This window comes from Myotis nattereri (assembly GCF_964212035.1).
Source record: "Myotis nattereri genome assembly, chromosome: 4".
NCBI lineage: Eukaryota > Metazoa > Chordata > Mammalia > Chiroptera > Vespertilionidae > Myotis > Myotis nattereri.
This window is the reverse complement of record NC_138079.1, coordinates 25,677,447-25,695,325: the sequence shown is the minus strand read 5'-3', so window position 1 is coordinate 25,695,325 and position 17,879 is coordinate 25,677,447. Positions and strand designations below refer to the sequence as shown.

Below are 17,879 nucleotides of genomic sequence, written 5' to 3'. Positions count from 1 at the left end.
CAGCCTTTTTAGTCCTTAGAGGCTAAATGACTAAAACATTGCCTTTTCTTCTGGAAAAACACCATTTTGGGGGTGGGGATGATTTAAATGATTGTTTGGGCATCTTTTATGAGGCCAGTTTTTTAAAAAAATGTCTTTTTATTGATTTCAGAGAGGAAGGGAGAGGGAGAGAGAGATGAAACATCAATGCTGAGAGAGAATCATTGATTGGCTGCCTCCTGTACACCTACTGGGGATCAAGCCTGCAACCCAGGCATGTGTCCTGACTAGGAATCGAACCATGACCTCCTGGTTCATAGGTTGACCTTTAATCATAGAGCCACACTGGCCAGTCTTGAGGCCAGTTTTGAGTGCCTTTTGGTGATAATTTCTATTGATGAGTATTTTCAAAATGGCCTTTTATTCTCTGACTAGAGGCCCGGTGCACAAAAATTTGTGCACTCGGGGTGGGGAGAGGAGGTCCCTCAGCCTGGCCTGTGCCCTCTCTCAGTCTGGGACCCATTGGGAGATAACGACCTGCTGGCTTAGGCCTGTTCCTGGGTGGCAGAGGGCAGGCCCAATCCCTAGGTGCAGCCCCTGGTCGGGCTCAGAGCAGGGCCGATTGGGGAGTTGGGGCACCGCCCCCTGTCATGCACAGAGCAGGGCGGATTGGGAGGTTGCGATGCCACCCTCAGTCACCCTCAGGGTAGGGCCGATTGGGGGGTTGGGGCACCGCCCCATCACACTCAAGGCAGGGTCGATAGGGAAGTTGCGGCGCCACCCCCTGTCATGCACAGAGCAGGGCCCATCAGGGGATTGGGGAGCTCCCCCCGTCACACACAGAGCAGGGCCCATCAGGGGTTTGGGGAGCTCCCCCCTGTCACACACAGAGCAGGGCCTATCAGGGGGTTGGGGAGCTACCCCCATCACACACAGAGCAGGGCTGATCAGAGGGTTGGGGCTCCGCACCCTGTCACACCCAGAGCCCGCAGGGCGATCAGGGGTTTGGTCACTGCCCCCTGTCACACTGATCCCGGTGCTGGGAGGCCTTGCTGCTCCGCTGATCCCGGGGCCAGGACGCCTCTCTGCTCCGCTGACCCGGGTCCCTGAGGCCTCTCTGCCCTGCCGCTTCAGGGCTGTTTGGCTTCGCTCTGCTTGGAGCCTGAGTATGCAAATTAACCGCCATCTTTTAGCTTCTATAATTGAAACATTGTATCTTTTGGAGTTGTTGCTTCAGGAGCTCAGAGCCCCGCAGCTGCAGACGGGGAACCTTGACTTCCTCCATCGCTGGGGCAACCAAGCCTCCTGTTCTCAGCTGCCTGGCTGCCGGTTGCCATCTTGACAGTTAATTTGCATATCTCGCTGATTAGCCAATGGGAAGGGTAGCGGTTGTACGCCAATTACCATGTTTCTCTTTTATTAGTGTAGACTAGAAGCCCAGCGCATGATTGAAATCGCGCGAGGAGGCGCCTCACCTCCCGCTGTGTGAGGAGGCACCCCACAGGCTGCCATGGAAGTCAGGCCGGACTCGCACCATGGGCAGCCGGGACCCAGGCCTGACTCACACAGCACCAGCCACCGCGGGAGTCAGGCCTGACTGGCGCTGTGGGTGGCCGGGGCCCGTGCCTGACTTCCGCCCCAGGCCCCCTTGTCCCCCTGCCTGTGTCCACCCTGGGGCTGCCCGAGCCGTAGCGGCGGCTTGGCCAGCCCCAGGCCTCCTCGGCCCTCCTGCCTGTGTCCGCTCAGGGCCGGCGGCTCCGCCGTGCTGGCTCGGGCAGGCCCCCCTTTGTCTGTCTCCTCCGCTCAGGGCCTCACCTGAGCGCACAACCTCCTCCTGTCTGGTCATGATCCATTACGGCGTCCCAGCCTAATTTTCATATTGCCTCTTTATATAAATAGATTTTTTAGGGGGGATTTTTTTTTTTTAGTTTGTTTTAAAGATTGAAATCCATAGTAGAATTGTTTGGAGAAACAACATCAGTATAAATTATAATTCTAAAAATGGCTTTGAAGTTCTCTTGAATGTTTTCAGAAATTCTAGCAAACATAATTTGGGGACAGGAGTTCCTGCCGATAATCAGGCACTTGTGGTGGAACCGGGACTTAGCTGGCCTTTCCATGTGGTAGGCATGTGTATGGAGCCCGGGCCTTCCACCCCTCTTTCTCCTTCCCTCAGCACCTGTTCCCCTTTGCCCCATCTCATTGGCAGAAGCAGATAGTGGCCATGTTGGATGCTTGATCACTGGCAAGATGCTGAGTCATGCCAGCAGGGCTGGACAGAGGTGTTGCTGGGGTGGGGGTGGGGGCGTTCTTGGGTTCTAAGGACTAGAGGTTAACTCTGGCAAAAAGTCCCTTTTCTTCTCATCTTTAAAATTTTGGATTTATGATCTCTAAGCCCATTTTGTAAATAATTTTTTAAAAGCCTCTCTGTACAACTTTGGAAACATTTTGATGCCTGACTGTGGAGAATGTTGCATATTGAAGCACAATTTTTCAAATTAAACTTTTGCAGGTACCAATAATAAAACTCACAGACCAGGAGACTGAAGTTAAAGTTGACATCAGCTTCAACATGGAGACTGGGGTCCGGGCAGCAGAGTTCATCAAGAATTATATGAAGGTACTGCCATTAGCAAGTTAACACAATAAAAATCAGGGACTTAAGATATTATGTTGGGTATTGTTTCTCTTAAAAATGTTAAAAACTTTAAACTGATTGTTCATAATAATAGAGCCTGTACAGTTGCGTTATTTATCCTCAACTGAAAAACAGCTCTGTAGTTTCAATTGCCTGTAGTCTGGGTGCTGCTTCTTTCCACAGTTTCAGGGACCTTGCTCCTTCCGTTTCTCTTTTCCTTTACATCATGTCTTGTCTGAGAGCTCATTTCTACCCCACAGACATGAAAACAACAGAAGTTTCCTCTGTCTCCCACCCCTTCTCCCGCCTGTGCATTTCCTTGTTACCTTCACCCTGCTCTCCCCTTGGGAGGTCTGGACACTCATCCTGTTGTTGTCCCCTGCCTCATAAGCTTTCCCCCCTCCAACCTCCTCTGCTTTTCTCTGGGTGCCTCTGAGTGTTGGAGGTTCTTGCATTGGTTCCAGGACCTTCCCTTGATCACTGTCGCATCCTTCCTTCCCTTCACCTGCACAGCCCTCTGCCTGGCAGCAAGCCCTGGGAAGTATTTGAAGAAATGTACTCATTTATTCTCTGAGTTTTTCTTTGTGCAAGTTTCCCCACCTTGTAACTGGGGAGGAGCTCCCCAATGGGATCTTAATGAGCCATTTTGAGGATGAGCCTAGAGCAGTGATGGCGAACCTTTGACACATGTGTCAGAGGTGACACTCGAACTCATTTTTTTGGTTGATTTTTCTTTGTTAAATGGCATTTAAATATATAAAATAAATATCAAAAATATTTACTTTGTTTTACTATGGTTGCAAATATCAAAAAATTTCTATATGTGACACGGCACCAGAGTTAAGTTAGGGTTTTTCAAAATGCTGACATGCCAAACTCAAAAGGTTCGCCATCACTGGCCTAGAGCTTTCCAAGGGGCAGGAGGATTGAGGAAGCTTTCTTTTCTACCATGTAAAATTTGCTATGTAATTAGTCTTCAAGGTATATAAACTAACCAGTAAATATTTCTCTTTTGGAATTTACAGAAATATTCATTGCTGCCTTACTTGATTTTAGTATTGAAACAGTTCCTCCTGCAGAGGGACCTGAATGAAGTTTTTACCGGTGGAATTAGCTCATATAGCCTAATTTTAATGGCCATTAGCTTTCTACAGGTGAGTGGGCTTTCTCCCCAGTAGGACTAGGTTCTTCCACGGTGGGTGTTCTGACCAGTTGCTGTGTGGGTCCCAGCTGTCCTCCTCTCCCTCCACTACTCTGTTTTGGTTTAGAAGAGATTGACTTCTAATTTTCATAATAAAACCCTATTTTGATGAATACTTCTTTCCTACTGTTCTTTATAGTTTATTTTGTAGCTGATTTAACTGTTAGAGGAGGGAGGGCTTATCTGGTTGTCAGTTAAGTGTATATCAGTCTAAACTCGAGGAAATACCTATACATTTAGAAAACTTTCATACCTTGATATACAATAAAAACATTTTTCTTGGTGCTTGACTATGATTTATGCTGAAAAATATCTCAGAAAAAAGTTTGATACCGTATATGGTAAAAACAGGAAAATTGCTAGTAGTCAGTACAACTCCTGATTGCACTGCCTTCAGTTACTTTGACTTCTTTGGCCTGTTTGTGCAGAGATTCTATACAAAGAGGGAAAATGGAATTTTTCTACAGTTTTAATCCCATTGACATGTCTTTCACTCTCGCCTCCACAATGCTGCCCTTATAGCCATTCTTCCCTAATTTTCGAACATAATTTTGAAGTAACAACCATCTCTTCTTAGCTTACTTTGTCATATGCAGTATGTCCTCGGGTTACGTCGGAGACCCGTCCCTATGGTGTGACGTAACGCGATTTTTGCAGTAAGTCTGAATCCACCTACATAACCACCTACGTCACTCACATGAAGCACATACACAGCAGCAATGAAGTGAAACAGTAAAATAAATTTAAAAGAAAGATAACAATTCCTGACCTTTACTTGTGGTAAATAAATAATAAAAAACAAAGCACATATGTACATACGTCAAAATGACGGAACTTTTTTTTTTTTTAATAAATAAATGGGAGATGGCGATGTAACCATGAAATGACATATGTCAAGTCTGATGTAACCCCAGAACTGTCTGTATTCCTGATGTGAACTATTTTAGTAGCCATGTAGTAATGACAACTCCTTACTTTTATTGCCCTTGGCTAAGTGCCTTTTGTTTAATTACCCCATGGGATCCTTGCAGCTCTCCTCTGATCTAGGAGCTTTGCCTAGCATGGGTGGGATTGTCTTTGTCATCTCCACATTCTTTAGTGCAGTGGTTCTCAACCTTCCTAATGCCGCGACCCTTTAATACAGTTCTTCATGTTGTGGTGACCCCAACCATAAAATTATTTTCATTGCTAATTCATAACTGTAATTTTGCTACTGTTATGAATTGTAATGTAAATATCTGATATGCAGGATGTATTTTCATTGTTACAAATTGAACATAATTAAAGCATAGTGATTAATCACAAAAACAATACGTAATTATATATGTGTTTTCCGATGGTCCTAGGTGACCCCTGTGAAAGGGTCATTCGACCCACAGGTTGAGAACCGCTGCTTTAGTGTCTTGCCCCTCCTGCCTCAAAACTGAATTGTAGCACCTGAGTTCATTTCATGGCTAATTGAGGTAAGAAAACCCAGCCTTGCCCTGGGTAATCCTCAGGTATTTTATTTTGACTAGAAGGCAAGGAATAAGAAGGAGAGTAAGGTAAGGAAAAATAAGAATGCTACACTTGTGCCTTTGGAATATGCAAATCCTCAGAAGTCAAAGTTATGAACCCTAAAAATACTTTTAGGATTCCTCATGGAGCTCTGTGTTGTAAATTGTGCTTCTATCAGGATTTTTATTTTTGTGTGCTATCCAGTGTAACTCTATGCAGTTGGCAGTGTTCTCTCTGCCCTTGCAGTCCAGCATGGGCCAGTGGGCCAGATGCCTACTGAGCATTGGCCATGTTGCTAGCAAGACCGACAAATGGAATTTTTAATTAATTGGTCTTAATTTTTATCCTGCATAATAAAAGGGTAATATGCAAATCTACTGTACAGTGGAATGACTGGTGACTGGTTGCTATGATGTGCACTGACACCAGGGGGCAGATGCTCAATGCAGGAGCTGCCCCGTGGTGGTCAGTGTGCTCCCATCGGGGGAGCGCTGCTTAGCCAGAAGCTGGGCTCACGGCTGGCGAGCGCAGCAGTGGTGGTGGGAGCCTCTCCTGCCTCTGGAGCAGCACTAATGTCCGACTGCTAGCTTAGACCCGCTCCCTCTAAGCGGCCTAAGCTGGCAGTTGGGTATCCCCTGAGGGCTCCTGGAATGTGAAAAAAGGCACAGGCCAAGCTGAGGAACACCCCGTCCCCCCCCCCCCCCCCCCCCCAGTGCATGAAGGTCGTGCACCGGGCCTCTAGTTTAAATATAAATAGCCATATGTAGCTAGTGGCTTTCCTTATGGGCAGCACAGGCCTGCATTGCTCAGATTTGGGTCTCTTAAATCAGTTACTCAGGAAGGTGTTAATAGACAGTGACTTAGGTTAAAAAAAAGTCCATTACCCACTTAAAGAAATTGTGGCGCCAAACTGAGGCTGATGCTAATCTCTATGACAAGTTTGCTATAAATATTATGATAGAATACTAAATTACTATACACAGTTAATGTTAATCCTTTCGCATTCTGGTTTTCTGTGATACTGTTTAATCTAATACTGCCCCCTTTTGGTTGTATTTTGGAACAATGAAATTAAGATTAGAATCTGTAAAATCACTTCCACCATCTAGACTAGCAATTTTCAACTTTTTTCATCTCATGGTACACATAAACTAGTTACTAAGTTCTGCAACACACCAAAAAATGTTATATTTTTTGCCAGTCTGACAAAAAAAGATAGGTATATTTTGATTCATTCACATAGGATGACTATTGTTCTGTTGGCTGTTGTAATTTTTTTTTTTTTTTCATTTGACAATTTAAGGCAGGGGTGGGGAACATCGGCCTGTAGGCCATAGAAGGCCTGAGAAATCATTTGATGTGGCCCTGGCAAGGAATTAGGGGTGAGTTAATTAAATGTTTGACCAAATATAGCAGACTAATTTTTAGGTTGATAATTTTGTATGGCCTACAAATGCTGTTATAAATATCCAAATGGCCCTTGGCAGAAAAAAGGTTCTCCACCCCTGATCTAAGGGAGAAGAGATCAGTGCCCCCTATTGAATAGTTAGGTATTGCATGTTTTAAAAATTCTGTGGCACACCAGTTGAAAATTGTTGATTTAGATGACTCTAAATTGTGCAGAATATGGCCCACTCATCAGTGATTAGGAACTTGTGGTTAATCAGATGTCTGTGTTTGTAGGAAGTTGCTGTATAGATTACCAGTTTCAAAGAATTGAAGTATAATAAAAACGTTCAGTTAGAAGGTTTTATTTCTTTTGAATTCTCTTTATTGACCAGGCTCTGTTACTGACTTTGGCAACTGCTCTGAGCGTCCCAATGCCTGTGGGTGAGTGGGTGCTGCTGAGGGCGGTCCTAGAAGAGATCACTAGGTAGCAGATTTCATCACATGCAGTCTTCTTTAGAAATGACTTGAATCCATTGCTTTTACAGTTGCATCCAAGAATTGATGCCCGGAGAGCTGATGAAAACCTTGGAATGCTTCTTGTAGAATTTTTTGAACTCTATGGAAGAAATTTTAATTACTTGAAAACTGGTATTAGAATAAAAGAAGGAGGTGCCTATATTGCCAAAGAAGAGATCATGAAAGCCATGACCAGCGGGTATAGACCTTCGATGCTGTGCATTGAGGACCCCTTGCTGCCTGGTAATGGCACTTTGCTCTGAACTTGCCCCAAGCATGCGGGGGCATCCCTTCCCCGGTGTACCGGTGTGGTGGTGGTGGTGGTGGTGGTGGTGTATCCTCAGGCCCTGGCAGCCAAGGGCAGTTCATTAGGACTCCTACTGTCCTAACAGTTAATAGTGACAATTTACGATTCCTTACTTAATGCTTCTAATTACTTATTGCAAAGTTGCAATTTTATTTACATTCTGTAGTCAACCAGAAAGATGTAGAATGTGAAAATTAAGAAAAAAGTTTATATTTTATTATAAAACTATTACATATTTATCATAAACCATTTAATTCCCAGAAGTATGTAGTAGAGAAAGAGCAAAGTATGCTATACTCGCCTCCCATTTTGGTGTATATTTCTCCCCCCCTTTTTTTTTTTTTTTTACATGTATTGCAGCCTTATAAAAAATGGCATAATATAATACAAACAGATTTGCAATTTGTTTTTTACTTAACAGTGTATCCAAGACCCCCTTTTTAATGTGAGTAGGGTCTGTTCAGTAACAAAGATTGCCAGCCACCTTGAAGAACCCGAACGAAGCAGGTCTCCAGTTTTCCAGTTTTATTCTTTTTATTGTTTTTAAGGGTGCTCATATTCCCAACCTTTGTGACAGTCTTTTAAGTTTTTGCCAATCTGATAAAATCATGCAATATAAATTTTCATTTAATTTACATTTCTTTAATGATAGTGAGGTTAAGCACATTGTTATTTATCAATTCCACAAATGTTTATTGAGCATCTATTAGGTGAGACACTGTTCTTACTGTTGGTGATAAAGTCAGTGACGGACAGGTGACAGAAAAGGTGGTGGAGATGTCAGCTCCAGGTACACTGCCCCTTTGTATGTCTTTTGTGTGAGTTCATGTGCTTTGTCATGTGTCTGCTGGACTGTTCCCTTACCAATTTTGTGAGATTGTAAGTTAGGGAAGCCTTTCTTTTATCTCCCAGTTTGTCATTTGCACCTGGATTTATTTTTATTGTTGAAAATGTTACATATGTCCCCCTTTTTTCCCATTGACCCCCTCCACCCCACACCTGCCCTCCCCCCAGACCTTCACCCCATTACTGTTTGTGTCCATGGGTTATGCATATACGTTCTTTGGGTTTGGTATTTTTTATTGTTTAGCTTCTATATATATATTTATTTAATGTCCTCATATTTAATGATTTTTGTTTTATGGCTTTTGGGGTACAAAATTTATTTCTTAAAATTTTTTTAAAGAAAACATACTGACTCTTCTGTTGTTCGTAAATGCCAAGATTTATGCCATGCCTTTTCAGTAGTGATTTTCCCGGCAGCATGGTGTGGCAGGTTTTCATCATCTGTCCATGTTTGTAAGTTAAACACAGAATAAGTTAAACATTGTCTTCAGTGTTTGCTCAAATGTACTTAAAAAACAAAAACTCCACTATATCACTAGGTTATCCTATATAATAAAAGGGTAATATGCAAATTGATCTAAAGGGCTGAAAGACCTGGAACGAACAGTTGCTATGATGCGCACTGACCACTAGGGGGCAGACGCTAAACGCATGAGCTTCCCCCTGGTGGTCAGTGCACTCCCACAGGGGGAGCTCCTCTCAGCCACAAGCCGGGCTGACAGCTGCGAGCGCAGTGGCGGTGGTGAGAGCCTCTCCCACCTCCTCAGCAGTCGGACATCCCCCTGAGGGCTCTTGGACTGCAAGAGGGCACAGGCTGGGCTGAGGGAACCCCTCACCCCCTCCACCCCCTACCCGGTGCCTGAATTTCATGCACCCGGCCTCTAGTCCTATATAATAAAAGGCTAATATGCAAATTGTCCCCTCGGGTGTTTGACCACTCGCTATGACGTGTGCTGACCACCAGGAGCAGCGTGGAATGAAGGAAGGCCCCATCCGGCAGCTGGGGAAGGAAATCCCCGATGGGCCCTGATCACCAGCCAGTCTTAGGGACCCTACCCGTGCATGAATTTCGTGCACCAGGCCTCTAGTATTATATAATTAAGTATGGAAAAGATACTGTTCCAATACTCAGAATACAGCTTCTAAAAAAAAATCCTTATCTGACTTGTGAAGAAATTTCATGTAAATTAAAATTAAGGTTAAGCTCCTTGATTATGACTTGCTTGGTGACTTCAGTGGCAGCTTTATTTGATTTACTACCCAACACCCAGAGTTCAGACCTGAACATTCTGTCCGAGAGGATTTGCTCTGTGGGCCTCAGGTTAACTGCCTGCTGCAGTCGGTGTGCTCTCAGTCAGTGTGATGGCAGCCTGACTCAGGTTGCTGCTTTGGCCCACTTGTGTTTTTTGCCTCCTGGGGAGGTGCTTGACTTTTTCATAAATGGTCACTCTGTCTCTGTGAGTGACATCTCTCTTCATGGAGGTAGACTCTGATCTGATGATGCAGATCAGGCCCCTCAGCTCAAGAACAACGTGGGATGCCATGTGGTGATTAACTAATGTGTGTTTGCAGGTGCGTGATCTGGCTTAGCTCTGGGGGTCTGGATATGTTTGAGTGGTGAGGGCCCGATTCAGAATAACTTTATATGAGAAAATAAAAAACATCGATAATGGCTCAAATGTTTGGTAGAGTTTTACAGCTGCCTTTCTGTTTCAGGAAATGATGTTGGCCGGAGCTCCTATGGGGCCATGCAGGTGAAGCAGGTTTTTGATTACGCATACATTGTACTCAGTCATGCTGTGTCACCGCTTGCAAGGTCCTATCCAAACAGAGATTCGGAAAGGTAACAGAAGTCATTTGACACCTTTGTTGGGTTCACAGCTGAAGGGCATGGTCCTTGCACCCTTATTAGCCTCTGTTGTTTGTTTCCATGAAGTTTTCTAATGTATGTGCCATCAAATTTTAGTAAAACTTGAAAATATCAGAAAAGGAAGACCTTTTAGGAATTCAGGATGGCTCTATTTGATTCATCCAAGGATAAGAGTTGAAAATTTCTTATTTGAGGAGCTAGCATTCCCCCTCCCCCCCCCCCCCCCCCCCGCCAGAATATTTTGTTTTGGGGAGGTGATTCTTGGCTTTTAAAACTTTGGAACTTGATGCTTTTTTTCTGAGGGAGTCTTCAAAATGTTGGGTAGTCAGCTCTACATGAATGTGTATCCCAGTCCACATGCCCCATCCCTTCTCTCTCAGGCACAACTATCCATCATTCTCCATTCTGGAACACTTATAATATACACTTACTTCTACTGAGAAATATTTATATTTGCCTGCAGATTATGGCGTTGTGGTGGAGGTGGTGGGATTGGGGGACAGAGAGAGAGAAGTGAGAGCAGGGAATGAAAAGAAGAATAGTATGATTGTCACAAGTGGTAGTTGAAAGTGCCATTGGCTCTGTTCCTTGGGCGGGTTACGGAATACGTAGGTTTGGAGACCCAGCGCTGGTGGTGGTAGACGTGTCATGGGTTTTGTGCCTCAGTCCACTCAGTGTTTTCAGGCAGCACTTTGGGGCCCTGTGGTGGGTGCACTGTCTCCCATTCTCACCGTGCAGGGGAAGTGGGAATTTTAGACCTTTGTGATCATGGCGGGTGAGGAGGGTGGACTTCCCTACTTAGGCATAGGATTTAAATAGTCTTTTGCAGATCATTTAGGTTCAAGAACTTCTACATAAATGAATCCACTTTTACTCTGCTGTGATCTCAAAGTACGTTTAGGCTCAAACATCAGAAGCCATGTATTTTTAAAACTTATTTTAGCTTTTTTCCTGTATTTCACTTAGGAAAGTAATATTTTGTTAAAAGTATAAATAGCCAGTGAAAAGGGTTCATGGCTTCACAGTCCTGTTGTGCTATATTGATGTCCCTCCTTGTCCTTTTGTAGTACTTTAGGAAGAATCATCAAGGTAACTCAGGAAGTGATTGACTACCGGCGGTGGATCAAGGAGAAGTGGGGCAGCAAGGTCCACCCAGCTCCCGACCTTGGTGAGAAATTAATTTAGTCAGTCACCTGTCACCTTCTGACCATTCATGCAGGAGTACCCCCTTTGTTCCTTCCTGGGACATTGTTCACACTAAGAAAAATACCTAGTTTTTCTTTAAGAGTTTAATTTAAAACTATAAGACTTAGGTCAGCACTACGCAGAAGAAATATAATGTGTGCCACATGGAATTTTAAAGTTTCTAGTAACTGCTTAAAAAATGTAAAACATGATAATATGATTTATTCAATTTAGTGTTCAAATACTAACATATCAAAATGTAATCAATATAAAAATTATTGAGATATTTTGGAACCTTCTTTCATACAAGAGCTGAAATCCAGTGTGTATTTATACTTATAGCATATCCCAATTAGCATGTTAAATTTCCACCAGAAATATTTGATCTGTGTTTAGATTTCATAAAATGTATAGTTGAAAACTTTTTACATAGCAAGTTGTTTCAGATATATTTAAATGTTTTCTAATAACTAGAATATAATTTTAAAAATTAATTAAATAGAATTAGAAATTCAATTTGTCAGCCTCATTAGCATCATTTTAAGGCTCAGTCACATCTGTGGCTGGTGGCTATCCCATCAGGCCCACATGTCTGCGCTCCTAGAAAAATGACTCACCTAGGCTGTGTTTTTCCTTCCACAGACAATAGAATTAAGATAAAAGAGCGAATAAACACATGTGATGGGGAGCAGCCCCAGCGCCGAGACCCGGAGCCACCCTACACCCAGCACCTGACCTTGTCTCTGCCCTGCCCCCAGCTTCTCTCCTCGGGCTCCTCTGCGTCTTCCGTGTCTTCACTTTCTGGAAGTGACATTGTGAGTGTGTCAGCTGGGAGGTCTGTGTCTGTGGAAAGCATCCATAGCAGGGAGTTTTTATCACTCTCTCTGTGTATGTGACACCACCCTAGGTCTGCAGTGAGTGGTCCCCACTCTGCTGTGAGCCTCATTCTCAGTGGCCCATGTGGCCCCTTGTAAATGGTAATGCTACTGACGGTAGAATTACAATGGACTTCCTTGAATAGTTTTTTTAAAACTTATTTGGAAATAAAACAGTTAAGTCTAGGCATCCTTTCTGTATTTCCTTTACATTTTCCTTCAGTTTTGAAATGAAGCAAATGTGAGCAGCTTTGGGCTGCCTGTTGTTGAGCAGCAGTAATGGGCGGATTCTAGCAACCTTGCATAGCAAGCATGCTGCAGGCATTTCTTTCGTGACCTTAAGAAGTCGCCTCTGTACAGCCCTCCCTGTTCTTTCTGCTCACAGGATTCCGACACCCCGCCCTGCACAACGCCCAGCGTTTACCAGTTCAGTCTGCAAGCACCCACTCCCCTGCTGGCCAGCTTGCCGACCGCCTTGCCCATGCCGAGTGGCAAGCCTCAGTCCACTACTTCCAGAACATTGGTCATGACAACTAACACTCAGGTATGTGGCCACTGGTGCCCACCCTGTGATAGGTCCTTAGGAACTGTCTAGGGGTGGCTGACACTTTGATTTAGGAAAAGAACTTTAAAGGTCTTTGGAAAGTACATTTCTGTCTCGTAGGAAATTATCCTCATTTGTGGGTCTCATAGAATATAATTCCTGTCATTCTTTACATTGATACCCAGCTTGAGACCACTGTCCTGGGTTGTGTCAGAGAGAGGGACTGATGCTTTCCTCAGGCAGAAATGGACACTTGTCCCTGTTTCCCCTGAGGATCACAGAGTTTACACTTTTACCAAGTGTAATAGACACTTTGACCTTTTCACATTGTTTTCACACAGGCAATATTTATAGGACTTTGGCTATTAGAATATGTTCTTTCTTTTTTAAATTTAGACAAAGTTAGAAGTCTGAAAGACAATATCCAAAATACGAAATTTTGTTTCAACTTCCCAATTATATATCAGTTGAATATGTATATATATAAAACCCATCACATTAATTTACTTTAAAGAGTAAAGCCAGTTTCTCCAACGTGGTTCTAATTGAGTGTACTAGTAAAGTGACATAGATACGTGCAAGGAGGGTCACACTCTTCAGAGGTCTGTGGGGCAGAGGACTAAGATGTGAGTAGTGCAGTTTTGGAAAGTCTGAGGCTTCACGCCAGCACCCTGTGCTGTGACAGAACGGTGATGCAGAAATAGGAGCAGTCCTAAACTACGGAGGAGGGCAGGGACCGCCTGCCTCGGTGCCAGCTGCAGGCTGTTGCTGCTATGGACTGTTTCCAGAGACTCAAGGGACAGTTACTCTGATGGCTGTAGTTTTTGAATTGTTATTTGGTCTTAATAAATATTGAAACGTTCTGACTTGGGTTACTAGCTATACTTCATATTGTGATTGCGGTTTCAGAACATAAAATGTTTCTGATTTAGAACAAAATCTTGTGAGGTTCTAGTCAAACACAAACCGGGCCTCAGACCTGGAATGGTTGACCTGTTTTGGCTCTGCGCCTTATGGGTGTCTCTGTTGGTTCTTTCCCTAGACTAGGTTTACTATACCTCCGCCGACCCTGGGTGTGGCCCCCATTCCTTGCAGACAAGTTGGTGTTGAAGGAACTTCAGCACTGAAGGCCGTGCACCACATGTCTTCCCCGGCCATTCCATCCGCGTCTCCTAACCCGCTCTCCAGCCCTCATCTGTATCATAAGGTAGGCCTCCCATCTGGCCCAAGCCCCTGGCACCCACCATAGCAGGTTCATGATGGGTGTTGCTTAATTGCCACCTCTGCCAAAGAGAGAATTCCAGAGACTTAAATACACACACACACACACACACATATACACACATATATACACACATTTAAAATATATTTTTATTGATTTCAGAGAGGAAAGGAGAGGGAGAGAGAGATAGAAACGTCAGTGATGAGAGAGAATCATTGATCGGCTGCCTCCTGCACACCTTCTACTAAGGATCGAGCCTGCAACCTGGGCATGTGCCCTTGACCGGAATCGAACCCGGGACCCTTCAGTCCATGGACTGATGCTCTATCCACTGAGCCAAACCAGCTAGGGCTAAGTATATTTTTATTGATTTCAGAGAGGAAAGGAGAGGGAGAGAGAGATCTCCTGGGGATCGAGCCCTTAACCCAGGCCATGTGCCCTTGACTGGGATCAAACCCGGGACCCTTCAGTCTGCAGGCGTACACTCGATCCACTGATCCAAACTGGCCAGGGCTCTAGAGACTTTTTAAAAGGGAATTTGTTTTCTGGTCATTCAGCTGTTTGCTTTCCCTTGTAACAAATAAAACTTTAAAAGTGTTAAGAAATTATTTTAAAATTTAATATAGCTTAATTCCTTTCCAAATATATTTCTCTTAATTTGTCTAGTGAAATTTTTAGCATAAAACTGAAGCAAGTGAAGAATATTTTGTTTTCCCATGCATCAATTTACGTGCTAAAAACTTTGGTTTTCAAGAAGCAAATAGAATTTAGAACAGATATTGATGTGGCTCTTTGTAGTACTTTTCATTCCCGCAGCATCACTCCATCCCAGTGCTTTGCCTGGCACCCTGGCAGAGGGCGAGGTGGGCTGGCAGGGCTCAAAGTTCATTTGCTTTCTAGGCCCCGGGGTCCCTGCCAGTGCCCTTCTCCATTTCCCTGTGGCTCATCTAAGTCCAGATCCCACACATTAGAAACTGTTGCATAATAAGATAACGGGCCATTGTGAAGTTCCTGTGCTCGTGAAGTGCCAAGGTGTTTGAAGGAGCTGTGACTGGCATCTTCCAGTAGGAACAGGGTATAGTGTCTGAGGCCAGTGTTCCCCTGGGCCCTCATGGGCTGTATTTGCTGCATTTATCACTGTCCCTCATCACTCCAGCCAGGTCCTTCATGGCTTAGGCTCACTGCCCCGAGGCAGAGCTCACAGGAGCTGGGATGGGCGAGTCTCCCATGGCACTGGTGTTTCTTGTTCCCAAGCCACTCTTTATCATGCTGTTTCTCTTTATCTCTTCAGCAGCACAGTGGCATGAAGCTGGCCATGAAAGGCTCTCACAACCACAGCCAAGGTGGCAGCTACAGCTCTGTGGGCAGTGGAGGTGTGCGACCCCCTGTGGGCAACCGAGGACACCACCAGTATAACCGTACCAGCTGGAGGAGGAAAAAACACACGCACACGAGGGACAGCCTGCCTGTCAGTCTCAGCAGATAATAGCTCCTGGTGGCGCCTCCTGGCCACCACCCCTCCGAGACTGACCCGGGTGGCCTCGGCGCCTGGCAGGAACTGAGACCAGCATCCAGCACATCAGCCGGGCCCCTCAAACGCCTGTTGCTGATCACTCTGCATGTTCCTTGTGTGGTGGTCACGTCCATCTTAAAGAACAGCTCCTTGTGCTCATCTGTGAAGCCTTATTCCACGTGGACGCTGTTTTCTGCCTTCCCAGGATCCTTCCAGAAGCAGGTCTGGACCTGGAGCTGCAGGGGGTGAAGTCGGCTTGGGCGTTTGTTTCTCAGCTGTGTCTGTTCCTTCGAGGTTGGGTGTTTTCATCTTACGTTTGTCAGAGCCACAGAGATCAACCCCATATCGGCTCTTCCTCGGCGGATGGATGGAGGTCACATTGTTTTACTGCCCTCACGTTTTGTTTCAAGTTTCAGAACTGTTTTTCTATGTAAATATTGAAAACTTATCATTTGTGCAATAACTCAGATATTTTTTATTTAATTTCCTATTTTCACATAAGTTATATTTAAGGGAAGAGGGAATTTTTTTTAAACAAGCTTAGGTCCTTTCCCGAGTTGCTTTTCTAAGTTGGGTTCATAGGGTTGGCTGGTTGTCTGGTGAGCACTGTTGCAAACACCATGAGTGAGGGGGCTTGGGTTTATTTTTATGTTTATTATTTGGGTCAGAGGGGAAGCCTCTCAATTTATGATGAAGGAGCCGAGTTGCCCCCTAGTTTTCTGAAGGGGTTTGGCCCCCGAGGCCTCTGACCAGCTGCCTGCCGGTTCTGCCGTCCAGCCTGTCTGTTGTCTCGCTCTGACCATGGAGTTTTAACGTTTTGGTTTTTGGTTCTTTTAAAATAGACAACAAATCCAGCATTTAAAGTGCCAGAAGTATAACTTTCTAAGGGGAGAAGAGGTTGTCACATTATAAAAAAAAAAAAAAAATGTGAACTACATGCTTCAGTCGGCTTTAGTAATAACAGCCTGTAATGATGGGGCTGGTGAGGATCATGACGGACAATGGTGCCCAGTTTAGGAATGTGGAGAAAGGAATTATGTTGATTCCATTGAGGAATCTGTATAGCAGTATGCATTCGTTCTGTTAAGAGCAAATATAGGAAAAGTACTTCAGCTGCTCAGCAAATATAGGAAAAATGCTTCAGCTGCTCAGCTCGCTGTGGGGAGTATTCCTAATGCTTGCAGGAGAGCACAGCCCTGTGTCGGGCTGGGAGGGCTGGCGCCCAACTTGAGAAGCATACAGGTATACTATGCAAGTGTATTCTGCCATGACAACCACTGTCTTTGTTACCTTTTTTTGAACAAGAATATATCCATCCTGCCTAACCCTGAGTTTTTGGAACACTACAATTGTCCTGGGATTTAGCTGCATCTCATAGGTCTGACTTCCCATTTCTAACATGGGGTATTGGCCCCGCTGAACACTACAGGGAGGTTGGCCTTTGGAGTCCACTAGTGGAGTATGTTGAGACAAGAAACTTATTACCATGACACCTGATTGATATGCTGAGTGATATCTGAATGTGATGGACACCCAGCAAGGACAAGCTTTAAAATGTCTACGGTCTGTTTGGTTTTAAGCAGGACTGGCCCACATTATCATTGAGAGCTGCCAGCTGTGACTGCAGCTTCCCTAGGAGGCATTCCAGAATAGAGTAGCACATTTTGTCTACAGTTCTTAATGATCGAAAGTTATCAGAATATTTAAAAATATTTAAATTGTAAACCTATTGATAAAGAGGTATTTATAAAACTGATATGTAGGTCTGTACTAATCTCTACATATTAGCAATATTGACTGTAACCCTATACACTAAGGACACCTCTGCAGGGACGGCGGCCAGTGTCCCATGGGTGCCCATTTTAAAGCTCGATTCACACGCACAGGTGCCATGCTCCACCCCGTCATGGTGAAGGAATGAATTGGCCTGGCTACCACTGTGGTCACAAAGGATATCATGTTTCAATTTTTTTTGTGTGCAAACAACAAAATTGACATATTTTTATGTAAAGTTTTTCTATTCTTTGATTTTTAATAAACTTTGGAAATCATGTAGTGTTTGTGTGTGAACTTTCAAGGGGAAAGGTGCTTCCTACAGTTTCACATTCTGGGATTTTCTAAATTTAGGCAATGGAAAATGATTTCATCCATTGGTTCAGCAAATTCAGAACTTAGTTGAGGTTCCAAGTTATGGATGAGAGAATCGGAATTGAAGAGTGTCTGTTCTCATGCTGTGCTGATACGGGCTCAGTCAAACCATTCAAATGATATACTATGTGATTTCTGAGGCTGATTCT

The 17,879-nt window shown here is 44.3% G+C and overlaps 1 protein-coding gene across 2 annotated transcripts in view; it reads left to right on the top strand.

Annotated features, from left to right (window-relative positions):
- Nucleotides 1-17,634, top strand: part of TENT4A (terminal nucleotidyltransferase 4A) — a gene marked incomplete at its 5' end in the record, with an annotated part of 44,346 nt that extends 26,712 nt beyond the window's left edge. The window contains 9 exons of one of the 2 annotated variants that reach the window (XM_081090083.1): nt 2,492-2,599; nt 3,643-3,771; nt 7,250-7,463; nt 10,090-10,216; nt 11,311-11,411; nt 12,071-12,243; nt 12,689-12,847; nt 13,890-14,054; nt 15,364-17,634. In XM_081090083.1, the coding sequence (XP_080946209.1) occupies nt 2,492-2,599; nt 3,643-3,771; nt 7,250-7,463; nt 10,090-10,216; nt 11,311-11,411; nt 12,071-12,243; nt 12,689-12,847; nt 13,890-14,054; nt 15,364-15,555 (1,368 nt within the window). In that variant the 3' untranslated portion in view covers nt 15,556-17,634. Of the gene's footprint in view, nt 1-2,491; nt 2,600-3,642; nt 3,772-7,249; nt 7,464-10,089; nt 10,217-11,310; nt 11,412-12,070; nt 12,244-12,688; nt 12,848-13,889; nt 14,055-15,360 lie in introns of both variants that reach the window. The other variant, XM_081090082.1, reaches the window with a different exon arrangement.
- Nucleotides 17,635-17,879: the final 245 nt, after the last annotated feature.